This window comes from Rhinopithecus roxellana, chromosome 14, assembly GCF_007565055.1.
Source record: "Rhinopithecus roxellana isolate Shanxi Qingling chromosome 14, ASM756505v1, whole genome shotgun sequence".
Classification (NCBI taxonomy): Eukaryota; Metazoa; Chordata; class Mammalia; order Primates; family Cercopithecidae; genus Rhinopithecus; species Rhinopithecus roxellana.
Window position 1 is genome coordinate 70,199,833 of NC_044562.1, and position 27,377 is coordinate 70,227,209.

The following is a 27,377-nucleotide window of genomic DNA, read 5'->3' on the forward strand; positions in this document are numbered from 1 at the left end:
TTTGTTTCTTTTAAATAATTTCTCTCTCTTTATTGATATTATTTATTTGGGAGACAGTCTTCTCATATTTTCCTTTCAGTCTTTAGATGTGATTTCCTTTAGTATTTTGAATGCATGTACAATAGTTCACTTAAATACTTTGTCTGGTAAGTCCAACATCTTGGCTTACTCAGAGACAGTTTCAGTTGACTGTTTTTTCTATATATGGAGCATCCTTTACTATATCTTTGCATGTCTTATAAATTTTTGTTGAAAACTGAATGTTTTAAATACCATAATGTGGAAACTCTGGAAATCAAGTCTATCCCCTCACCCCACCATCTAATGTTTGTTGTCATTTCTGTTTGTTGCTATTATTGTTGTTACTGCTATTTGTTGCTCAGTGACTTTGTAGAACTGATTATTTAAAGTCTTTATTCTTTTTGGGGTTTGGCAACTGAAGGTTCTGCTCAGTTAGCTTGGTTGTCAGCTAATGATTGGACAGAGATTTCCTTAAAAGCCTGAACCAATAAGCCTTCCAGCCTTTGCTGAGGAGCTCTATGTGCATGTGAGGGATGCCTTCAATTCTCTGACAGGGATTTTACTTAGTTTTCATTTTCTACTTACACAGAGCTTCAAAATCTGCTAGAGGTGAGAGCCTTCTCAGTTGTTTCCTAGACTTTCATACAGTATTGTGTGTGTGTGTGTGTGTGTTTGTGTGTGTGTGTATTACATACATTCTAGATGTCTATAAATAAGTGCAAGCTTTTCAAAGGCTTCTGGGAGCATCTCATTCCCAAGCTTATCTCATTAAGCTTTTTGCTCAACTTCTTGTTAGCGGCAAGTGTTATCACCACCTGAAGCAATTGCCATGTTAAGCAATTACTGCTGACTTTTCCCCACAAATATCCCTGGGGGTAAAGGCTGTTCTTAGTAAACAAGCTGTGAGTCAGGTCAAATAAAGACAAGTTCTGTGAATAGAGGTTTCCATGGAACTGCCAAACAGGTCAAATAGTGACAGTTCTCTTGGGATAGAGCTTTTGGGGTGCTCCAAATTCATTCTTCCTCTGCAAGTGGCTGCTAGGCTGCTGATTTTCACAGCTACCCCAAAGATGGAGAGAGGGAGATGGAAGTAAGGTAAATTAAAAAGCCATAGATCTTGCTGTTTTTCCTGAGATTCAACTATAGTTGAATAAATACTCATTGGATTTTTGCAAGCCTTTGGTTAATTTCTAGAGTTCTGAAAAAGTTGATTTTGACAATTTTTGCTAGTATTCTCGCTGCTTTTATGGAGGTGCAAATTTTCAGTGATCTACTCTGCCAATTTGGAACTTCTTTCCTCTTCTCTTTACTTTTTCTTTTATTTCTCTATGCCCAAGGTGGTAGGGAATGTAAGTCAAACTTACACACTGATATGAGACAAAATATTTCCACAGTATATAATGAATATTTCGTATTTGTTCTGTTTTCTTCTGCATGGATCTTCTTTCTTCTACTGTGCCTCTGCTAGGAAGGATGTAATAGGTGTTTTGTATAAATACAAATATGCTACATACTTCAATGTCAAGGAAATGAAGAAAACTTTTATAACATTAAAAAATTAAAACAGCACCATCACTACCATGACCTGTCATCTTGGAATGTAAGCAAGATTTGTGTTGCTATGTAACTTCCTTTAAACAAGGACTTTCTTTTTGACTACTGGCTAGCATATTAAGGGCTGCTGAACCTCATTTTGCCGATATTTAATGTTGTCAGTTGATGAGCAAGTGATCCAGATAACCTTAGAGGCTCATTTCTACTCCCTTTCAGTTGTCTGGCAAGGAGGTGGCTGAGCAGGTCTGAATTCGCTCAATGGAAGACAAGACTGGTGCCAGAGGTTGAACTCTGAGGCTCCCTCTTGGTATCAAGGCCACTTCATTTACCAGGAAGCTTCATTGTTACAGAGTCACCCAGATATTCTCTGCCACCTTTCACTAAGAAATACGCAGAGTGTATGAAGTTGGGGTGATCCACTGAAACACTATCGGCTTGGCCTAAGCACATCTCTCAGGGAATCATGTTGCTTTGATACTTCTGGAATTCCATATTTTCCCCCACAAATAACCCTATTTTGTAAATATACTCCTTGGTACTGATGGGGTATGTGTCTGTGTCCCATTTGCATGATATTAATTATAAGAGCTAAACATCAATGAAGGAAAGGAAGCCTTTGTAATGAAATTGTGTATCTTCCAAATTCATCTTAATAAGCTCAAGGAAATGTATTTTTCAAGCATCTAATCTTTACCTCTTACCCATATGTAATTTCCATCTTTTCTTTTTCATGGCATTGAATATGAAGACTCAAATCCACTCATTACCCCTATTTATTTCAGACCAATGAGCTTGTCACTGTAGTAAAACTGTCACAGATGAGAATGAAAGCTATAAAAATGTTCCATGAACAATAAGCCACATGAATAAGTACTGAGATCAAGCATATTAAAGTAGCCTATAAGGTCAGCTGTCCCTCAGATTAATACTATGCAATAAACAGAATTATGGCAATTTAGAAACCTTAACAGTTGGTTTTTATGTTTGACTCTCTTGCTTTAGTAGTCTCTCATTTAACATGCTTTAATTAATATTCTAACAAACTGAATCTGCTTCCTTTCTTGGTGTATGTGTGTGTGTGTGTATATATATGAAATATATACATATACATATACATATGCAGAACTTGTTGGGAAGGTGTGCCCTCAATCTAGAGATGTATGGAGGTGTCCACAGCACCCTCACAGAGAGATATTGTGGGGCTACTTGAAACCTCCAGTAGGATAGAATCCTGACTGCTCTATTATCAGCAGTTTTGCCAGCTGGCACATTTTCTCCTCGTATTTCTCCAAATCTGATAATGATGCCACTGTCAAAAACATTTAACATCTTCTCTACTGTCCTAGTTAAGGAGTTAAACAGAATATGTCTTACCTTGGTGTTTTTAATTAAAGAAAAATCTTTGTGATATAAAGAGCCAGTATTTATTGAGAGCCTTCTATGCGCTAAGCAGCCTTCAACATTCTATTATTTTATCCTCAAAACAGCCCTGCAAAATGAGTTTTATTTCCCCTGTTTTCCATTACGGAAACTAAAAATCAGAGATAATAATACAATTATCTGTAATCTCACTGACAGGAAATGTTGGACCAAGATTAACACCACCACCACCAAAAAAAAAAAAAAAAAAAAAAACCCAGATTTATTCAGCTGTGAAAAGAAGCAGGCAGTTGTCATTATATGATGCTAAATGGTAGATACCAACCACTTACAGTAATGCCATCTGACACCATCTGAGAGTCACAGCCACACAGTGACACCAACTTGTAGGGGTGATAAATCCCATCATTCTAATTGCAGAAGTTAAGGAAATAAAATATAGAAAATGTGTTCTTTGGTCACCATGTCTTAATTTCTGATATTACAGAATGCTTAAAATGAGAGGAATAAGAGTGTGATGAAGTGTCCTCAGGCAAGACATTAAAGGCAAGTCCACTAACAGATCATTATAAATTTAGGAACTCCTACAACTTAGAGCATCTTTTCCTACCACAGAGTAAGAGCTGTCAGGCTGGCTGTGCTTGTTAATTACACTCTTTCCCATTACTTTTTTTGACTAAAAGACTTGTTCGATAACCTTGAAAGACATACTTAAGCCATTAGAAGATTATTAATGTCCCAAGTCCTGGGTGTTCGAGACTCTCCTGCTGAGGTCCTAGCTTTGAGTCCCCCTGGTATTTACTTAGTTCCCTAATCTTCTAATTAAAAGACAACTTCAAAAAGCATTGCACAGCTGGAGGCTTCAGGAAGGGCTCCAGGGATAGACAGGCTGAGCTGAGGGGGAAAAAAGTAAGGAATGCAGTTTCTTTTTATGAACCCAACCTCAGATTGACCTCTAGTCAATGAAACAAAATGTCAAATACTATCATATAGATCAAAAATCAGTATTTGGTTTGCAAAGTGTTAGAAAGAAATCTGTCCCAAATAGTTGTTTGAGTTCCTGACTCTTTGCCTCTCTGGCTCCTACCCCTCACTGGGTAACACTCAAGCTGTCAGAAGGGCAATTGACAATCATTCCTTGGTAATGAGAAAATAAATTGTGTTTATGTTGAAACTTTCAGTCCCACCCTAATAATCTGTTTTTAGTTAATGGTCACACACTCTTCATTGATGCACCACTAATGCATCAAGGGTAGTGTGTTATTTCGATCTTGAAAATGGCAAATTTGAGGTGCTCAGGTGGAAGTCTCCAGAAAGTACTTAGGTATATACATAGGGAACTCTGGACTCTAGGGGCTGCTGATACAGATGAGAGTCATCTGTATGGGAAACCAAATATTTCATGCTCTCACTTACAAGTAGGAGCTAAATGATGAGAACACATGGACACTTAGAGGGGAAGAGTGCACACTGGGGCCTATTGGAGGGTGGAGGGTAGGAGGAGGGAGAGAATTGGGAGAATAACTAATGGTTACTGGGCATAATACCTGGGTGATGAAATAATCCATACAATAAACCCCCATGACACATGTTTACCTATGTAACGAAACTGCACACCCTGAACATGTGCCCCTGAATTTAAAAGTTAAAAAAAAAAAAAAGACATTTTAAAAACAAAAAACAAAAAGAGTCATCCGTATGGATGTAGTTTGGGATACAAACCTTGTGCATGGAACCACACAATATATTGGTTGGCCTCTTCCACGGTAGCCTTATTCATCACTTCCACCATGTATCCTAGGCGTCAGCTCTATTATTTACTATACCAATACAGAAAACCCCATACTTCTTAAAGCTTTACTCATGCTATAGTTTTGTCTGAATTGGTTTTTATCTTCTTTCTCTTCCAGGTGAACTCTTACTTATCCTCTAAAGACCAGCTTAGACCAACATCCTTTCACATCCTTCCATTAGGCCATTTATCACAATTCAGTATTACTATTGTGAGCTCACTGAGAGTATAACCCTTTGGCTTCTGCCCATACCCCTTTCTGTGTAAGTAGGGACTAGGCTGGGCTGACATCTATATAAGGATGGGTTTCCATGTGCCAGTTTCTTTCAACAAAAAGGAAAAATCCTTATTGTTCACTCAATGCAAGACTTGGCTCACTCCTGTCCAGCACTTAGTAGAGGCCAAACTAGTGGTCATTCTTGAAAGATTCCTGGGAGTTTCTAGTGAAGACATCTAAGTAAACTCTTACGTTGACAAGAGAAACATCAACACAAGCACAGTCTAATGATTAGCATTATTTTATTAAGATGTTTTGTCTTCTAATGTAGAGACTCTTTTTTTAAAGTAATGCTGAAGATAATCTTTTTATTTTTACACAGTTCTCTGTATTTGAACCTTCAGCTAAGCCAGGATTTTCAGACAATTAAAGATGTTGAGTCACTTATTCTGGGGTATTATACTTTGTCTTGTTTTGCTTTGCTTGTATTGATTTACCTCCTACACGACTCTGCAACTTGTCAACCCTGAGGTTTATATATACCTCACCGGCCCTCACTTCAGGGGCAGCCACATTTCAGGAATTACGTGTTTTCTGTAATAGGGCAATTCTCTTTTATCCATCCACAGTCAATATATTTGAGTTCATGAAGCTCTCTTTGAAGTCAGTTTGAGTCTCACATTTGGAAGCAAGATACCACTGAGAAGAATCTAAACTACAGCCCTTTATGTGAAACTCACTTAAAAACGTACATTTTCTTATACCCCCTTTTCTAGCAAAATAACAAGATAAAGGATTTCTTTACAATTAGAATGTTATTCTAAAATGAATCTTGAGCCTCGGGAGGTCTACTTTGTAGAGAGTTAAAATAAGCTATTAAGTGGTTAATTATGACCTTTTAAGGAAGTTTCACTGAAGTTCAGGTGTCAACTATATTGATTTTACTTTTCTCAAACACTTATATCAATATATTTTTATTGTCTGCTGCTTTTTCCTTTAAGTCAGAATTTTTTAAAATATCCTCACTGTAGGGATCAAAATAATGTTGTGACTTAAATGTACAAAGCTATTAAACTTGGACAAATGAAATTAAACATGGACAAATGATTTGCTTTAAAAAAACTTTATAAACATTTGAATGGTTTCTCAATCAACCATTAGTCTTCAATAACAAATGAATGTGCTAAGAATTCTATGCCATTTTTTCTTGTTATGCACTAGTGTACAGTTAATGTCTTGGCTACACACACACACACACACACACACACACCAACATTCACATCATTCACTTGCATGAAGAGAGTGATAAGAGTCTTTGTCTTTTTGCTGAAAGAATGAGTTGGTACATGAGTACTCGTCTAATGTGAATGGGCATCCCAGCCCTACCCTGTATGTCTACAGAGAGGGGTATGGGCAAAGGCAAAAGGAGCTGTTTAAATAGGAAACTTGTGACAATGTGTGCACAAGCAATATGGCATTAGGGCCCAGGCACCAACATGCTGTATACAGCTTGGCAGATGTATTCTTCCCTTCTTCCATGAAGCTTTGGCACTCTGGGAGCTATTGGTCAGGCTCCCTCAAGTGATTTCTAAGCAGTAGGCTTTAACAAGGGGCCTTGAATGAAAGAATAAGTATCCCCAAAACTCATTTGCACCCATAAGCTTTGGAGGCCTGGGAGTAATCAAGGTGTAGTTGTGTTTCCAAACAGCAATGAGTCTCTATCTTGGTTCTGGCCCAAACTGAAGGTCAGGGAAGGACTTGGAGGTGTCTGTGGTCTTACAGTTATGCACATGGCAGCTAAGAACTACTGAGTTGACATGAACTCATTTGCACCATAAGCTTTGGAGGCCTGGGAGTAATCAAGATGTAGTTGTGTTTCCAAACAGCAGTGAATCTCTATCTTGGTTCTGGCCCAAACTGAAAATCTTAGCATTGGATTTGCTGGCCTTTGATATCTCTGGTGGGAGTTTCTAGACTCAAGAAAGTTGGTTAATTCATCTTTGAATATTAATTTAAATTTTCAAAAACTTATCAAAAATAAGACCTATTGGGAACTATCACTCCAGACCTTTGTTGGTAGAAACAGGGCCTAGAATGAAGGAGGTGGTCATAACTCCTTCATCCTACTCAGACCCCATGGAGAAGACTATGAACTGGACTGGCTTTCATACTCAAAAGGACTGTTAACAAGGGGGGCTACATCTAGGACTGGCATGGTATGAAGAGAAAGGCATGCCACGAGAGGAGTAACCTAAGGAATTGGAGACAGGTGGGTAGAAGAATGATGTTAGGTGGATGATCATGGGAGACATGTTAATTATTGCTAAATATTTTGAGGGCTGTCAGATAATGAGGTTCATGCTCTGTGATCACAAACCATGGAACTTGGAACCAAGGATAATGATTATTAGAAAGTAAACTGAGCTGCCACAAAATATAATGTAATATGTGATAGGTAGTAAGTTTCCTGTCACTGATGGTGCTCCATGTGAGATTATACGCCCATTGAATCTATAAATTACCTTGGACAGTATGGCCATTTTCACGATATTGATTCTTCCTATGCATGAGCATGGAATGTTCTTCCTTTTGTTTATGTCCTGTTTTATTTCATTGAGCAGTGGCTTGTAGTTCTCCTTGAAGAGGTCCTTTACATCCCTTGTTAGTTGGATTCCTAGGTATTTTATTCTCTTTGAAGCAATTGTGAATGGGAGTTCATTCATGATTTGGCTCTCTGTTTGTTTGTTATTGGTGTGTAAGATGCTTGTGATTTTTGCACATTGATTTTGTATCCTGAGACTTTGCTGAAGTTGCTTATCAACTTAAGGAGATTTTGGGCTGAGACAATGGGGTTTTCTAAATATACAATCATGTCATCTGCAAACAGGGACAATTTGACTTCCTCTTTTCCTAATTGAATACCCTTTATTTCTTTCTCTTGACTGATTGCCCTGGCCAGAACTTCCAACACTGTGTTGAATAGGAGTGGTGAGAGAGGGCATCCCTGTCTTGTGCCAGTTTTCAAAGGGAATGCTTCCAGTTTTTGCCCATTCAGTATGATATTGGCTGTGGGTTTGTCATAAATAACTCTTATTATTTTGAGATATGTCCCATCAATACCAAATTCATTGAGAGTTTTTAGCATGAAGGGCTGTTGAATTTTGTCAAAGGACTTTTTTTTTTTTGCATCTGTTGAGATAATCATGTGGTTTTTGTCTTTGGTTCTGTTTATATGCTGGATTACATTTATTGATTTGCGTATGTTGAACCAGCCTTGCATCCGAGGGATGAAGCCCACTTGATCATGGTGGATGAACTTTTTGATGTGCTGCTGAATTTGGTTTGCCAGTATTTTATTGAGGATTTTTGCATTAATGTTCATCAGGGATATTGGTCTAAAATTCTCTTTTTTGTTGTGTCTCTGCCAGGCTTTGGTATCAGGATGATGTTGGCCTCATAAAATGAGTTAGGGAGGATTTCCACTTTTTCTATTGATTGGAATAGTTTCAGAAAGAATGATACCAGCTCCTGCTTGTACATCTGGTAAGATTTGGCTGTGAATTCGTCTGGTCCTGGACTTTTTTTGGTTGGTAGGTTTTTAATTATTGCCTGAATTTCAGAGCCTGTTATTGGTCTATTCAGGGATTCAACTTCTTCCTGGTTTAGTCTTGGGAGGGTGTAGGTGTCCAGGAATTTATCCATGTCTTCTAGATTTCCTAGTTTATTTGCATAGAGATGTTTCTAGTATTCTCTGATGGTAGTTTGTATTTCTGTGGGATCAGTGGTGATAGCCCGTTTATCAGTTTTTATTGTGTCTGTTTGATTCCTCTCTCTTTTCTTCTTAGTCTTGCTAGTGGTCTATCGATTTTGTTAATCTTTTCAAAAATCAGCTCCTGGATTCATTGATTTTTGAAGGGTTTTTTGTGTCTCTATCTCTTTCAGTTCTCCTCTGATCTTACTTATTTCTTGCCTTCTGCTAGCTTTTGAATGTGTTTGTTCTTGCTTCTCTAGTTCTTTTAATTGTGATGTTAGAGTGTCAATTTTAGATCTTTCCTGCTTTCTCTTGTGGGTATTTAGTGCTATAAATTTCCCTCTACACCCTGCTTTAAATGTGTTCCAGAGATTCTGGTATGTTGTATCTTTGTTCTCATTGGTTTCAAAGAACATCTTTGTTTCTGCCTTCATTTCGTTATGTGGTCATTCAAAAGCAGGTTATTCAGTTTCCATGTAGTTGAGTGGTTTTCAGTGAGTTTCTTAATCCTGAGTTCTAGTTTGATTGCACTGTGGTCTGAGAGACAGTTTGTTATAAGTTCTGTTCTTTTACACTTGGTGAGGAGTGCTTTACTTCCAACTATGTGATCAATTTTGGAATAAGTGCAATGTGGTGCTGAGAAGAATGTATATTCTGTTGATTTGGGGTGGAGAGTTCTGTAGATGTCTATGAGGTCCACTTGGTGCAGGGCTGAGTTCAATTCCTGGATATCCTTTTTAACTTTCTGTCTCGTTGATCTGTCTAATGTTGACAGTGGGGAGCTAAAGTCTCCCGTTATTATTGTGTGAGAGTCTAAGTCTCTTTGTAAGTCTCTAAGGACTTGCTTTATTAATCTGGGTGCTCCAGCACTGGGTGCATATACATTTAGCATAGATAGCTCTTCTTGTTGAATTGATCCCTTTACTGTTATGTAATGGCCTTCTTTGTCTTTTTTGATCTTTGTTGGTTTAAAGTCTGTTTTATCAGAGACCGGGATTGCAACCCCTGCCTTTTTTTGTTTTCCATTTGCTTGGTAGAGCTTCCTCCATCCCTTTATTTTGAGCCTATGTGTGTCACTGCACGTGAGATGGGTCTCCTGAATACAGCACACTGATGCTATCCCCATCAAGCTACCAATGACTTTCTTCACAAAATTGGAAAAAAACTACTTTAAAGTTCATATGGAACCAAAAAAGAGCCCGCATTGCCAAGAGAATCCTAAGCCAAAAGAACAAAGCTGGAGGCATCACTCTACCTGACTTCAAACTCTACTACAAGGCTACAGTAACCAAAACAGCATGGTACTGGTACCAAAAAAGAGATATAGACCAATGGAACAGAACAGAGCCTGCAGAAATAATACCACACATCTACAACCATCTGATCTTTGGCAAACCTGACAAAAACAAGAAATGGGGAAAGGATTCCCTATTTAATCAATGGTGCCAGGAAAACTGGCTAGCCATATGTAGAAAGCTGAAACTGGATCCCTTCCTTACACCTTATACAAAAATTAATTCAAGATGGATTAAAGACTTAAATGTTAGACCTAAAAACCATAAAAACCCTAGAAGAAAACCTAGGCAGTACCATTCAGGACATAGGCATAGGCAAGGACTTCATGTCTAAAACACCAAAAGCAATGGCAACAAAAGCCAAAATTGACAAATGGGATCTAATTAAACTAAAGTGCTTCTGCACAGCAAAAGAAACTGCCATCAGAGTGAACAGGCAACCTACAGCATGGGAGAAAATTTTTGCAGTCTACTCATCTGACAAAGGACTAATATCCAGAACCTACAAAGAACTCAAACAAATTTACAAGAAAAAAACAAACAATCCCATCAAAAAGTGGGCAAAGGATATGAACAGACACTTCTCAAAAGAAGACATTTATGCAGCCAACAGACACATGAAAAAATGCTCATCATCACTGGCCATCAGAGAAATGCAAATCAAAACCACAATGAGACATCATCTCACACCAGTTAGAATGGCAACCATTAAAAAGTCAGGAAACAACAGGTGCTGGAGAGGATGTGAAGAAATAGGAACACTTTTACACTGTTGGTGGAACTATAAACTAGTTCAACCATTGTGGAAGACAGTGTGGCGATTCCTCAATGATCTAGATCTAGAAATACCATTTGACCCAGCCATCCCATTACTGGATATATACCCGAAGGATTATAAATCATGCTGCTATAAAGACACATGCACATGTATGTTTATTGTGGCACTATTCACAATAGCAAAGACTTGGAACCAACCCAAATGTCCATCAATGATAGACTGGATTAAGAAAATGTGGCATATATACACCATGGAATACTCTGCAGCCATAAAAAAGGATGAGTTCATGTCCTTTGCAGGGACATGGATGAAGCTGGAAACCATCATTCTCAGCAAGCCTCAAGAACAGAAAACCAAATACCGCATGTTCTCACTCATAGGTGGGAATTGAACAATGAGAACACTTGGACACAGGAAGGGGAACATCACTCACCAGAGCCTGTCATGTGGTGAGGGGAGGGGGAAGCGATAGCATTAGGAGATATACCTAATGTAAATAACGAATTAATGGGTGCAGCACACCAACATGGCACATGTATACATAAGTAACAAAGCTGCACATTGTGCACATGTACCCTAGAACTTAAAGTATAATAATAAAAAAAAAAGAGATTACATGCCCAATTTTCAGATGTGTTGAAGAAAAGCTTGAAGGAGGGCCATTGAAAGCCCATACAAATGTCTCTGTGAGAATTAGGAAAAGGTACCCTCTCCAGGTGGATACAACTTCAAGCAAACAAGCACAGTTAGACTTATTTTAACCCCCACTTCTCCCTTTTATAGGGCATCCCTGTCCAAGGCGGAACCTGCACAACTACATGTGGCTGTGACTGTGATCTTACCATGTTCTGTCCCAACAGCAACCAACTACAAAAGAGAAAACCATACTGAATAAAAGGTCCCTCATAAATCAGGGGGAGGTGATGAGCTGTAGGCACTTTTTGAAAGAGCTTACCCTTAAAGTTAGATGTGTCTTTCCAAAAGCAGAAATAATTTGGGCCCTTTCCTTTGTGATTAAACTCACAACATCACATCACTGAAATGTATAAAGGGATCTGTCATTTGCAGAATTTGCTTTAAAAGTTGTGATGCTTTTAGAAAATATTTGCTATGGGCTAAATAATATGCTGAGCACTTTGCATGAATTATCACCTTAATCTCCACAGTAGTAGTATTATACCCATTTTACCAATGAAGTTTTCCTGAGATCATTTTGCTAGAAAGCAGCAAAGGAGACATTTGAGGTATACCAAAATCCATGATCTTAATCATAACATAAAATTACCTTTGTTTATGAAGAAGAGAAGCAAGCTTTTGAAAGCTCTAACTCAGTGTTATGATTCTGTATTATGGTAGACCATTAAGAATTCCAAAATTGAGCTGGTGCATAAGCCAGAATGTGATTACTCTTGTCTGAATGTTTGTGTCTGCCCAAAAATACATATGTTGAAACCCAGTCCCTAATGTGAGGGTATGAAGGGGTGCTCCTTGAGGAGGTAATTAGGTAATGGGGGTGGAGCTTTCATGAATGGAATCAGTGCCCTTATAAAAGAGGCCCCCAGAGCGATCCCTCATTCCTTCTACCATGTGAGGACAAGAAGGCACTAGACACTGAACTAAAGCGAGAAGGCACTAGATACTGAATCTGCCAGTGCCTTGTTCTTGGTCTTCCCAGTCTCAAAACTGTGAGAAATAAATATTTGTTGTTTATAAGTCACTCAACTTATGGTATTTTGCCCTATCAGCCTGAATGGACTAAGACAGTGATGTAAATACCAAGTGACAAATCAACTTTCCTGTCTGTCTCTCTGAGGATCTGATTAGTCAGGCCTTAATTTATGTCCCTGTGCAACACTGAACTGAAGAAATGCAGAGATGATTTTCAGAAAATCTGTTTGCACCGTTGCACTGACCTATAGGTCAGTTCGAATCTCATCTCCTCTCTGAAGCCTTAGCTAGATTACAACACCTGAAGTCATTTCTCCCTCCATGGACGTCTTCAGCATTTGTGATCGGTACAGTTGACTTGGCAACTTATCAACACAGCTATGTGAAAATTTTTTCATTTGAAATTTGAAGTGGGCATTTAATTTTTGTATTGTTTAAATGTCAGTGTGTTTATTTCTCATCTCCCCAGCCAAGTAGCAACCTCTCTGAGGGCAAAGATCATAGCTTATACTTTAGAAACCGCCTCAACTGTGCCTTGCACAGAGTCAATATTCCTTCTACACTGTTCACTGATGTTACAATGATTTCAATTCAGTATGCATACTGAACCAAGCCAAATTCTAAGCATGTTTTAGATTTAGAGTGAGTTTTTCAGGAACCCCTGCCCAGTAAGTGTTTTTGTCATCATATCTTCTTTTGGAATTCTGTAAGTAGGGACCTAAAGCTCTTAATTATCAACTCCAGTGGTTTTTCCTAGCCCTTCCTGTGACTAAAGTCTCAGACTGAAGTGTTTACTATCTTTAGCAGCTTCCTTAAACTCTCTCTGATGCGGACTGCCCTTCTTTATTTGTTCTTAGGTGACAACCCACTATTCTTGCTATAACGCTATCCATTAACTCCTTCGGAAAGGTAACAGGAAAAATACTATAATTTAGGATGTTGGGGTCAGATTTAGGTGAAACTTCTATCTCCACTTGGGAAAGTTATTGAGCATCCTAGGTCTCCATTTTCTGATCTATAAAATATAGAGAAGCATATCCGTCTCATAGGATTTATCTGAGGACAAAACAAATTAGTCAGGTAAAGTATCCGACCTGACCCTTGGCCCACAGTAGATGGCAATAAATTTAAGTTTTTCCTCCTTTAAATTTCTTCTCTTTCTCCCCTCCCCCTTTATTACTACTTTTCTTCTCCTTCCCTTCCCTAGATATAGATTTCCCTACGTGTTCTGTCCCTGAGTGATCTCATGCATTTTATTCTCCCTGAAAATTATCCTAACTCTGGATTAGAGTTTTCAGTCCTGATTACTGATAGGATTTTGTTCCTGGACTTTCAAAAATGAACATGTCCCAGGCTTACAGAATATCTATCACCTTTCCCCTATCTCCCCACTCCTTAAAACAACTATGTTCTGCTAATAGGGCCACAGGCACTCAGGAACAAAATGTAAGCCGCTGCTATCTGGCCACAGAGCCTATGGAATCTTCTGCAGCACCTCTTGAGTCACCAGCACCATTGCCTCCCACCTGCATGACTTCTGTGGTTTACAGGACCTCTTCCCACCTTTAGTGTCTCTTACCCAGTTCTTGATGCTCATTGTACCTGGATTAAGCTTTCTAAAATCACATCTTAAACCAGGTCACTTCCCTGCTCCATATTCTTAAAACAGTTCTCCATTGCCTATAACTAAGGTCTCAGCAACTTGATCAAGGTCTCACCTTTGAGCCTTGACCTCTTTTTCAGTTTTATTCCCACCATACGATTGCTCATTGTGCCAAGAACACACTTTGTACTCTGCTGCATTTGTGTCTTTTGTTCCTGCTGTTTCCTTCTAACTCCTCCAATCTCTCCTTGCTGAACTCTTTCTCATCCTGAAAGACCCAGCTCGAAGGTTGTTGGCACTTATTGGTAAAACTGGCTCCTTCCTTGAGCATCACCCTACTAAACCATTTTTCAAGTTCCTCCCTTGACTTCTGTGCCCAGACCTCTCCCCAGCTCCTTCTGCAGCGCTGCTTCCCACACTCCACAGAACACTCTAGGTCAGCAGCTTCGAAATGGTGTGATCACAGAACACCTCAATAATTAAAATGTGGAATAAAGTACACAGTGCAGAATGAACTGGCAAGCCAATTAATCCCTGAAAGAAAGGTCAGAATTTAGCCCATACCCTTTTAAAAACTTAGAAATGACTTCACTACGTTAGATCTTTGTGTGAGGTGCATTATCTTGTTTCTTCCTAGATTTTGCTTTCATTGCAGCACAACAAAAAATTTCATCTCATGAAATGCGATGTATATAAAACAGCAAAGAGAAAATAAAAACTTCTTTGTTGTTTTGTTTTAGAAAATAAAGCTTCCTTTTCTCCTTGAAGTACTCATTCTTTTTACTTCTTTGATTTAGGTGCCATCTAAGAACTACAAGACTCAGCTTTTTATTAAAACTTCCATTTTTCAGCCAGAGAGTCATAGAGAATAAAGTTTATATATTATTAATGTTTAACATGCAATAAGGGATGAATAACATTACAAATACATGCTGAATTTATCAGACACAGGGCAGCAATCATTACAGATGAGATATATTAATGAGGGTAAATAATGTGCATCCAATGGCCTGTCCATGCAGTTTCCTGCCTTCTCAACATGGCATAATTTCACACAGGGACATTATTGCATAATAACAAAGACGATGTACATGTTTAGTGTTTTCTTACATATAGTGCAGTTTAGATTAAAAAGTCAATAGAGTGATTATTATTCTTGCTGTAGTATACTCATCTTATGAAATCCAGGGTTCCACAGAAGTCAGCTTGAAAACCTTGCCCTAGTATGCTTGCATCCATTCACGTAGTTTCAGTTATCACTTGCCAAGCCACAAATCAGACATCATCCAGGAAAATTTCCTGGCCAATACTAATTTGAACAGTTCTCAATTTTGTATCTCCACAGCTCCTGGCAGTGCTCAATATATACTTGTGGAAGAAAAGATGGCAAGGAGGAGAAGAATGGGGGATATTAACTAATTCTTACAGCATTTCTGTATATGTAGGGTCTGTCATGAAAGTGATACAGGGGAAAGTTCAAAAAATCACTTAGCATAAAATTCCTTGTTCAAATTAAATATGAAAATAATTTTAATTATTAATGTTAAAGGTCTGTTGCATTAAAATAGGCTTTTAAGTGAGATTTTGTAAGTGGGATATGTGCTATTGTTAAGAAACATAATCTAAAATTACCAAAATAGTTAACTAAGATACTAAAATAGTTATTAAAATATTACCAAGTTATTAAAATAATGACTGATAGTAAAATTGTTTTTCAAATAATTACTAATTAAAAGGCCATAGTCTAGATACGTTCTTTTGCTGCATTTGTAATTTTTTAAACTCGCAATTTACTTCCTGATTTTTCCCCATTTGGGTTTCATTCTTCCTTGTGCCAAAACATCTAGTCTGTTCAATTAAAAAGGGCAAGCTGTGAGGTTGATGGAATTTTATTAGTTGTTGGTGTCTTATTGTTAATTTTGGTCCTTACATATGATTGCCAGCTTTGGGACCTAAATACAACCTAGAGTTTCTCTCTGAATCATAGGGAATCTATGGTTTCTGCCCATGGGTTTAATTATTATACATTATAGCAGGTAAGTCATTTCGAAGTAGCCACTGATAATTACCTTGCTATTGTTCTGTGACTAATGTCACTTACTGCTTCTTAATAAGGACAGATTATCCTGATATTAGTGTAGTTTATAGTGTTTGCTTTCAAGAAAACTTATGTTTCTCTCTTTTCTTCCTGCCTACCTTGGTGCTCTGATAGTTTCAAAGAAAGCATGGAGAAATCATCGTACTCTGACTGGCTAATAAATAACAGCATTGCTGAGCTGGTTGCTTCAACAGGCCTCCCAGTGAATATCAGTGATGCCTACCAGGATCCGCGCTTTGATGCAGAGGTAAGAGGAGCCCCTCTGGCTGCAATCCTAAGGTTCAGTTGTCACACTGTTGAAAACAGTTGAAACACAAAAAGGAACATTATGCAGACTGACCGCAATTTCTGAGTTTACTGGCAATTATTTTGCATCCTTCCCCTGTGATCTTATTTTTAGTATTGCCTACTGTTGACTCTAAGGTAGGAAAACTTGCCTAACTCTACCCTGATTTATAGCAAGACAGCTATCCTTAGTCTGATGCTATTTTATGATTGGGTATATTTTATATTAAACTATGAACTATTTAACAAAAAAGTGTATATAACAAAGTTGTTTCCCAATAGACCCTAAAACAACTACCATATTTATAAAAATTGCTCCCAAGAAACAGTAAGTTGGTGTTATTGTTTAATATTAATGATCTAAGCACACTGTGTTGATATACAGAATATACTAAAACAATTTTGAAGTTTATATTCTAAGGTAGTGTAGAGTATCATACAGATAAATTCACATGAACTGATGATGTCTCTATGTACATATGTGTACTATATATATATATATATATATATACACACTCATATATACATATTGATTAAATGCAAGGCTTCCTATTGAAGATTGCCCAGCTGAGCTCTGAAGAGTAGCAGGCATTTTTTTGCTGAGGAAGGGTGAGGAGACATGTGTTCCAGGCAAAGTTGAGCAGGCATGGGGTGTTGGGGAAGTGAGATGGTCTAATGTGGCTGAAGGGCCATGATCCATGAAACTGGAGAGGGAAGCAGGGATCAGATCACCAAAAGACTTTGAAAGACATGTTAAGAAGTTGGAGTATTTGTTCTGTGCAATGGGGAACCATTGAGTTTTAAATGGGGGAGAAGCAAGAGTTACATTTTAGAATGATAACACTGGCTACAAAGCAGGGGATAGGTTAGTAATGATAACAACTGAACAGTTAATCTTCAACCCTGAGAAGTAGATGTCATCATTCCCATTTTACAGAAATTGAGAGCTTCTCTATGGCTCTGGAGGCAGACAAGGATTCAGTCCTACTACCACTCAAACTCCACAGCCCATACTCTTAATCCTGCCCTGTGCTGTCTCCATTGTCTGTGGCCAGGACATGGTGATGGCAGGGAGGCTGGGGTCCAAGTCTAATTTACAACTTCAGTCAGATCATCTTTGCAGATCTCTGCAGGAAAACCTTATATTCCCAAACTTACCACCTACCAGTAGCTGCCTAGAACTCTCTTCCCCAGGCTACATTTTCCATGTATTTTCTATTCCTTCTTGAGGTTAGAGGCTCCTAAATCCTTACATGAACTCCTAGGCTGGGTGGGGCGCCCTTCCAGCTGCTCCCTTGGCTATCCTAACACTGCCTACCCTCTAGTTCTCCTCAGTTTTTATACATTCAATCTGAAATTCAAGTTACCTTCCTTAGGAAAGTTCACAGTTCAAAGTCCTTCAGTTCTCCTGGTGAGGTAGAATGCTACTAACTTGGTTATATGACTGGCACACTGAAAATGATTTACAGATGTCAACATTTATATACTTTTCCATTGTGGTTGGGTTAGGACTGATTTTATGTACTTTTGCCTTGTGCTGTGTTTTTGTCTTCCTTGAATTTGAACTCACCAGTTCTTGGTTTTTCTATATCATTTTATTGCACATTTGAATCCCCACCAAATATATTGTTTTATTTTTCATGTCTCTGAACATTGTATAAATTGAAAAATACTATATGTATTAGTCTGTGGCTTACTTTTTTTTCCTCTCAACATCGTTACTGGGTTATGTAAACATGTAATATATTCATTTATTTTCACTGCTGCAAGTATTCTATTGTATGAATAAGCCTCACTTTGTTTATCCACTATAATGTGACTGAATGTTTGGATTCAGTGAGTTACTGTCACATATATAATTGCAAGGACATTCTTGTACATGTCTCTAAGTGCTCAAGTATAACAGTTTTCCTAGAATTCATATCTAGGAGAATGACATGCTGGATCATAAACTACAAGCATCTTTTCCTTTACCAGGGAATAAAAATTTCTTGTCCAATCATTGCTTTTTTTCTTATCAAAAATACCACATTGAGTAAGCACAATTAATATCTCAAGCATACTTCTTGCTATTACAATATAGTGAGTTTGAATATACCATATCATTTTACTACAGGCAGATTTTTACCATATCCTTTTCTGATTTGTGATACAGTCATATTACATTTTCCTCCATGCTCATAGTCCAGTCCAATAAGGCAGTCTGTTCTGCTGATCCATAAAAAGAACAAAGGCAAAAAGACAACAGTTATTTCTGTGGGATAGGGCATAAAAATTTCATGTCCCTATCTAGTGGTTAGAAGCAATGATGTCTGAAGACAGTAAACTGTGGTAGGTTAAGCAGTGACTCTTTCATAAAATCACTTTCTCCTCTATGATAAAATAAAGCATGAACTTAAACCATCATTATTTGTTAGTCCCTCACCCAAACGCTTTCAATCTGCATGGCAGCAAATACTAAATTTTAATTGCAAATCTAAGATGTATTGTATGCTGATTTTTACATGTTTTCTTTGCATGGTACTGAAATTCAAAGGTAGTTTACATTTCTCTTCTCATTCTGAGAGAAAAAACTGGAGCGGAATTAATGCACATAAAGGTGATAGAGAGGTTGGGGATGGAAGAGAGAGAGACAGTGAAAGAGAAAGAGAAAGAAAAGAAAAGAAAGAGAAAGAAAGAAAGAAGGGAGAGACTGTGTTCCCGTCTAAATACAGACATTTAGTAGATATGTCCTATAAATGTGTGTGTATATGTTGTGTATGTATGTTGTGTGTCTTATGTATCACACTAGGTCAAGCAAAACTATTTATCTGCTTACGCTTCCTCTCTCCTCAATTATATTTTACCTCAGGGACAGGTGGCAACTGTGTATTAATAATAAATGAAACAGACTCAAGACTGAGTCACAGGGCTCTCCCAAGAGGCTAAGAGACCTGAACCTTTTCCCCACAATGCCTGATATAAGGTGGTATAGATCATAAGATAAAGACAACCATTTCAGGTAATATTTTTTCATTAGTGTGTCAAGTATTTTCCTCAAGATAAAAAAAAAATCATGACAAAATGAAACTGCTTCATACTTTCACCCCATTGTAACCATCTGCACAGATAAAACAAGACCACAGCATTGCATTAAAGAAAGAGTTTAATAGACATGAGGCCAGTCACACCACATGGGAAATGGAGTTATTACTTAAATCAATCTCCCTGAGAATGTGGGGGCTAGAGTTTTTCAAAAATAGTTTGTGGGAAGGGATGGGGGTAGCTAGGCAGTGGGTGCTTGCTTCTGACTGATTGGGGGTGTAATCACAGGTGTGTGGGAAATAGTCCTCATGTGTGCTAAGTTGCTTCTGGATGGGGCCACAGGAGTAGTTGATGGGTCCCCGTGGAGACTTTGGTCTCCTCAGATGTGCAAAAAACCTGAAAAGACATCTCAAAAGGCCAGTCTTAGGTTCTACAATAGTGATGTTATCTGCAAGAATAATTGGAGAAGTTGCATGTCTTGTGACCTCCAGAATAATAGCTGGTAATCATTTATGTCTACACCTTAGCAGAATTCAGGCTTCTCTTTCCTCCTAGCCTGGTGCCCTCTCATTAACTTTACAAAGATGATTGAGCCTTGGAGAAAAAAGAGCTATTATTATTTACTATCAACTAAATGTCTCCCAAAGTTAGCCTGGGCAAAACCCAGAAATAATTAAGGGCAGCTTGGAGGACAAAGGCAAGATGGAGGTTGGCCAGATCAGACCTCCTTCACTGCCATAATTTTCTCTCACTGTTATAATTTTTGCAAAGGTGATTTTACCACCCTTAAAAATGATTCTAGAATCATCCTAGAGACAGAGAGCACCTTTTAGAATTGTGTTGCCTTCCTGCAAAGGTCTGAGTCCTTTCTTGTTGAGTCTGGTACATGGGTCCATATTTTTCCCCAGTTGAATAGTTATTTGTCAGTGGTATAATATTAAAAACTTTTTTTAATCCAGGATTAATTGACGATTATTATCTCCACTGAGAAAAGTGCTTGCTTTTTTGTTCTCTGCACTGACGTCTCTGAATAGTTTCAGGCTGGTTAACAAGAAAGATAATTTGCAAAGAGGTAGCATGGGGAATCCTTTTCAGAGCATTTCCTATATTTCCAACAAATTTTCTCAACTTAAGTGTACCTAATGGATTTAAATTTGCCAGAAACACAATTATTCAGAGCACTAATGATGCAACATTTTGTTTTTTTTGTTTGTTTTTTTTTTTTGTTTTTTTGTTCCTTAGCTCAGCTAATCTGGGTTCTTGTCTCATGACCAGAAAGAATTAGGCACATAAACACATTGAAAGGTGAGGAGGACAGAATTTATTAAGCAAAAATAAAGCTCTCAGCAGAGAGAGGGGGGTCCCGCAAGCAGGTTTCCACCTCACAAATTGAATACCGGGACCACCACACATGAGCTGAAGAGGCCGGGGTCCTCCTTGCGTAAGGTGTTAATTCCTGGTGACTCCACCCCATTTCCCCAGAGCATATGGGCCTCCAGTCCACTGCAGGCATGCAGGCAAGCCCCCTGTGCAGGTTCCCTTATCTGTACAAAACAACTGGCGTAAACACTTGTGGGGTGGGTCAGAGATTCTCCAGGGATCCTTCTCTGTCTGCCTCTTGCCTCTATCATTCCTTCTCCAAAGAGGTACATCTAACTGCCATTAGAATAGGGACAAAGACAGATCTTAACTGCTTCCTGCTGACGGGGCACTATTTTGGGAAGATGGCAGTCAGATCTCCCTCAGAGGCCTATTTAAGGGTCCCCAGTAAAAGGGAGCCATCGTCTGAAGTTCTGGTTGCATGACCGTTTGGAGTTCGATGACCTAAAGGGGAGAAGAGAAAAACTTGGTTATTAGAAGATGTATCAAAATGAAACAAAAGTGGGGGGTAAGGAGAGCTCAGAAATCCCAAGGCTGCTGGCATGCCGAGATAACTAGTGGCTATAGTTATGCCTGCTAGGATTTGAGGGCATGGGGCTTGGCTTTGGTTAGCTTTCTTGGTCTTATTTCCCCAAAAAAGGAAACCTCCGGGTTATGGGCACCCTATTTACTCCCACCACCTGGCAGGATTTGTGGGATAACTGCCCAGAACTAGAATATTGATCCAGATTTTTACATTACCCATCCCTTTTGTTTCTTCTGAGCTGCAGCCAGAGATCACTGGTTGGTTCACAGGAATAAGCAGGGTGAACCTAAAATGCAGACAACAACTTAAAAACAACTAACGAGACTAGAATATAATGAGCAATGTATGATAAGTTCTGGAACATAATTTTTCTCTCTTCAGCCCTCATTTTTGTTAAAAACAAATCATGATAGGACTGAGTTGTTTGCACAATAAACCTTAGTCTTATATTTGGCCTGATTATTTGCATAAAGTGTAGCAAGAATAATTATTTTCACATAGGCCTTTTAAATTGGCATTGATGGAACTCTGTTCCACAGAATCTCAGATAAGACCTTCTAAAGCCCAGCCCAGCCATAGGTTTCTATCCTCAAATATCTATGAGTTAGGTAAATTCCTGTCTTCTTAAGTCCCAAGAATATGGGATTCCTGTGCCTGTTAGAAAGTGACATTCTTTACTCACCACAGCTTAGAAACCCTGTACAGGGACTGTGTAGACAAGGTATGAGGACAGTTTTCCCAAGGGTCTTTAGTGGCTCTGCAAGGCAAACTTGATTCCCTAAAGGACAGCATGCCATTCCAGTCAAAGACTTGATAAAACAAGGCTTGATAAAACAGTTTCTCCAGTTGCATCCTATTGCAAAAGAAAATAGATTCTTATTGCACTGATGTAAATAACTATATTGTCATGAGTTAAGAATACTCGGCCAGGTGCGGTGGCTCAAGCCTGTAATCCCAGCACTTTGGGAGGCCGGGATGGGTGGATCACGAGGTCAGGAGATTGAGACCATCCTGGCTAACACGGTGAAACCCTGTCTCTACTAAAAAAAATACAAAAAAACTAGCCGGGCGAGGTGGTGGGCACCTGTAGTCCCAGCTACTCAGGAGGCTGGGGCAGGAGAATGGCGTAAACCCGGGAGGCGGAATTTGCAGTGAGCCAAGACCCAGCCACTGCACTCCAGCCTGGCGACAGAGTGAGACTCTGTCTCAAAAAAAAAAAAAAAGGAAGAATACTCACAAATAGTTTTCAAACTCTAGAGGAACCTGGCAGAGAGAAACAAATATGCTCCAACTTTTGTCTACGGGAGTATACCTTATTCAATTATTACAGACAGTAAATAGCTCAAAACAAAAGTTTCCTTGACTCTGGAAAACAAGGATGAACAATGTTTTAAGCGAAAGTTAAAAAAGATTGCTTAGTTTTTCTATTAGTTCAGTCCATTCAATTAACTCTTGTTCTGCTTGATATTCATGAACACTTCAGCTCTTCATGAATCCTGTACATTTTTCCTTTATTCCAATGTCATGGTCTACAAAGTTAACAGAAACCTGCATTTGAGATCACCTGTGAAAGTTCTACAGCTGATTATAAACCATCTTTTGAAGAGGATCAAAACAAGAAAACAGTCGTCTGTGAACAGCAAAATATCCAGAGTAGTTACAGTTAAAAACACGATTGACAAAGAAATTTGGTTATCTCTGTGGTTTACAATAACTTAATATAATAACCTTAATTATGATTGATAGCATGTACTCAGACATTAGAATTTTAGAAATCCCATACAATTTTGGAAGATATATTAATGTTATTCACTGAAATATAACCTGAAGAAAATTAAGCATCATTTTGGCAATCCCATGTACCTAAATATGTCGAATAATCCTGTTTACCTCTCTTTCGGATGCTCTGTAACATCCAAAAGCTAGGGGTCAGGAACTGCAGTTTGATTTTTGCCTGTTACATATGTTCGAGATTTAGAACACTTGATATTAAGAAATACAATTCCAGATTACCATAAGCTATTTATTTAGCCAAAATGATGACTCAAAAAAATTTTTTAAGGTAAAAAAACTTTCATTATCCTTTATTATTACATGGAAATCTTATTCAAGGGAAAGAAAGCCAAATTTTACCCTTGCATTAGTCTACTATTAATGTCAACTCAGTTTTCTAATTAAATCTTACAGACAATTCTATCCAATCTTAACCAGTTTGACTGTGAGGTAAGATTCCTATAAACCTTTTATAACCCTTTACAAATTTTGCTAAAGAGCAGATTAGTGCCTTAAGAGAATCTTGTTGTACTTTTATTTCAATGCACAATTTACAGAAATAACTGTATAGTACTCTTTTGAATTTGGTCAGTCTGTTCATGCACAGAATTCCTTTTGCAAGATTAATTTTTTACAATCTTTCCACAACTTGTTTAAACCTTAAGCTTTATCTCATCTAATTCAAAACAATCCTTTAACCCTAGGTAAAAATTTACATTTCCACACCTTATTAAAATCTTTTACTAAAAACATTTTTTACACGCCATTTCTTACACATCTTGCATGTAAATTCATTTTCAGTGGTCTCAATTACATGTATAATGGTAACTCTTAGCAGTTTTTAACGTTAATGTAAAATCTGGTAAATTGTTTTAATTATGTACTAGGTGCCAATAAAGTTTGACTCCTTCCAGCATAGTTAAGAATCTGGTTAACTCCATATGTCCCCAAGTCTTACCAAGTTGTAAAGCAGGCAAGTTGAACAGTTCTCAAAAGCCAAAGAAGCAGTTTACAACCTTAAAACATTTAGCAAGCCTAATATCTGATTTGCATAGTTTTGGCCACCTATTTACATTTTGATGATGTTTGCATTTTACCAATAATCTTTAAGACTGTTTTTATTTCTCAAATAAAAGTCGCATGAACTAAAAAGTATTACAACTTTTATCTTTCTTTAAAAAAAATTCATCTAAGTGCTTATTTTTCTTCAAACCAATTAATTAGAGCTCTTTATAAACATAACACACATAACACATATATGATTATATAGACAGACAGAAGAAAATCCAGTAGTTGTAAGATTTTTCATTTGCCAGTCTAATTTGATTATTGGCCTCTGGGTGGAGCCCTTTAAGAGCAAGGCTAGGAAAGCTCATATTTCTAGGGCCTAGCAAACGGATATGGCTGGAAGACAAAAACAGATTTTGAGAGGGATCTATCTGCCTCTGATTTCTGGGGTTCCATGAGGAAAACAGAGGTTTCTCATAAAATGAGATCTGTGGTGCCTTTTCTGTTTTTCCCAAGGAGTCGCAGGCCATCAGAAATTATTTTAGGACCTCTCATGTGTGCATTAAGAGTGGCAAGACAAAATGGAGAAAAATAATTCAGTCAACTGAGAAGAAACTTTTTTCCAGAGAAACAAGATTCAAGAAGAGAAAAAAACCATAAAGGTCCTTTAAACATACTTAGGTATCCACTTTTAATTAAGCTGAGCACTGCTTAAGAAAGTCCTTTTAAATCCCTTAGTACCTGCCTTTAGCCATGCCAAGCGGCCAATATTTCTGGCTTTTGAACTTTTCCAAAAGTAACCTCACAGGTGAAACCAACAAGCCTCAATTAAGGTTATGACTTAACTACGAGTATACGAAGTATTTTCAAAGGGGAGGTAAGCAGTTTTTACAACATCTAGAATCTTTAAGGGTAGCTCAGAGAAGGGAAGATTTAAGAAAAGAAGCTAGAAGTTGTTCATGGAAGGGAAGAGAATCAGCAAATGGTAGAAGTCACACAGCTATTAACTTGAAAGTACTCATTCTTCAAGCCAGGATTGAACCTGAGCCACCATTGTAAAATGTCAGAGACTAAAAGCCCTCCCACGTGGTTACAGGTCATGCTTCCAAGGACGTAAACAAGATACAGGCCTGCAGCCAAGTTTGTTACTGACCAGTTTGTTGGGCTGAGTTGAAAAGTGGACTTATGGGGTCCTACACCCACATCCTATCCTAAAGTACGCCTCTTTCTGATAGAACCATACAGAAAGACATGTAAAGCATACCAGATTGGCTACAGCTTAAGACCAAACTCATAAATCCTTTTTCATTAATCAAAACTTTACAGAGAATATAAACAGTGATCCTTACCATTCCTTTTACTGGTTTGCACAGGGAGGGAGAGGCCAAAAGTCCAACTGGTAAAAAAAAAAAACAAAAACAAAAAACAAAAAAACAAAAACAAAAACTTTTACCCCTTTGCTGGCATGTCAGGCTTCTGGATTCCCTTCCCCTCAGCTCAGTTCTGAGCCAGCTTCCTTGGGTGCCACAGAGGACACTCAACCTCCAGAGAACCACCATCTTGTTCCTGAATTGTTTTTCTTTCTTTCTTTCTTTTGAGATGGAGTCTTACTCGCCCAGGCTCGAGTGAAGTGGCGTGATTTTGGCTCACTCCAACCTCCACCTCCTGGGTTCAAGCAGTTCTCCTGCCTCAGCCTCCCGAGTTTGGGGAATTAACTTTTCCCAGTTTGGAGATGCATCCAAGGGGAGTATCATGTAGTACAGGGACACAATTACCCCTCTGTGAAGAGAGGACAGAGGAGGAAAATGGAAAAAGAAAGGAGCCCTCAGGCCTCAGGATGCATTTGAGAGAGGTACAGACTAAAGATGAACGGTTACCCAGCTAGGAAGAGGAGATGAGGTGTCCCTAATTCCTTTGTCTTCCCAGCGAATATGGGGTACATGAGGGAAAGAAAGAAGAGGTGTTTCTTTTCTTTCTTCTGTCCTTATATCTTCAAGTCCTGGCAACCTTGACAGGGTGCTACCCATGAGTGTCAGCGCAGCTTCCACCCATGTTAACAGAGGGGCCTAGAAGGTGGGAGTATCTGTACTCACCCACATATGCCCTGTCTCCACTGTTGTCACAACCTTTGAGTTCCTTAGACCTTGACAGACTGCAGCCAGCAGCTGGATGCTGCCTCCTTATCATAAACTGAATGCTAAGGTAAAGCTGAGGAGCTGGGTTGTCCTCAAACAAGGGAGGAAAAAAAGGGTGTCTTGTGAATTGGGGTCCTGGCCTAACAAGATGCCTTCCAAAAGGAAAAAAAAAAAACTCTTGCATAGAAAATCTCCCTATATCTGCAAGGCTTCATTAACTACTAACAGGGTGGAGAAAAGGAAGTAAGCCGCCTGTGCAGGTTCCCTTATATGCACAAAACATCTGGTGTAACACTTGTGGGGCAGGTTGGAAATTCTCTGGAGAGCCTTCTCTGTCTAGGCCTTTGTCTGCCTCCTGCCTCTATCACTAATATCTATTCTAAATTTCTCAATAGCTCAGTGGCTAATTCTGGCAACTGAATTCTTTTTACTGACCCCAATTCATCAGAAATTGGGATCAAATACCCCAAAATGGATTGGCCCTATTCTGGGATTTCATACTATGGATACATCAACTTTCAGTAAATAGAAATACTGGATATTTTTTAGCTTACAGGGGAGGAAATGGAGACTTGGAGAGTTGAAGTGATCTGCCAAGGCCATGCAGCTTTCTTAAGGCAGAGCACAGAACACACTGTGGGCCTTCTGGTTCCTGATTCAATGCTCTTTCCTTTAGCATCCTCTTGGGGAGAGCATCAGCTGCTGAGGGTCTGCCTAGGCAATAGAGTCACCACATTCTTCTTCCTTTCTCCCTTCTCACAGGTACATGAACTCATGGCCAGCATACCTACCATTTTGTCCTATCTGCTCTGCTCATGAGCTGAGGAGTCTTGGGCATACCACTTAGTTTGCAACATGTAAAGTTCCACATAAATACCTTATAAACTATAAACTGTGCAGATATAGTCACCAGGTCCTCCCTTATAGGAGCCAGCAGTATGATAAAAGTGGCCAGACATCCAGGGACCAGGTTTCCTAGGCACATTGGAGATGATTAAATGTGGGGGCTGGCTGTGTTAGTGGTGGCAAATCCATGTGGGTCTGAAGCAACCTCAATTCTTGCCTCCTCAGAAGAAAGAATTTGACTGA

At 38.6% G+C, this 27,377-nt stretch overlaps 1 protein-coding gene across 2 annotated transcripts in view; it reads left to right on the forward strand.

Moving 5' to 3' along the window:
* The window catches only part of PDE11A (phosphodiesterase 11A), a 482,346-nt gene that overhangs the window by 237,803 nt on the left and 217,166 nt on the right, over positions 1 to 27,377 (forward strand). For both annotated transcript variants that reach the window (XM_010382456.1, XM_010382461.1), the window contains one exon: positions 16,272 to 16,404. In XM_010382456.1, the coding sequence (XP_010380758.1) occupies positions 16,272 to 16,404 (133 nt within the window). The remainder of the gene's footprint in view (positions 1 to 16,271; positions 16,405 to 27,377) is intronic.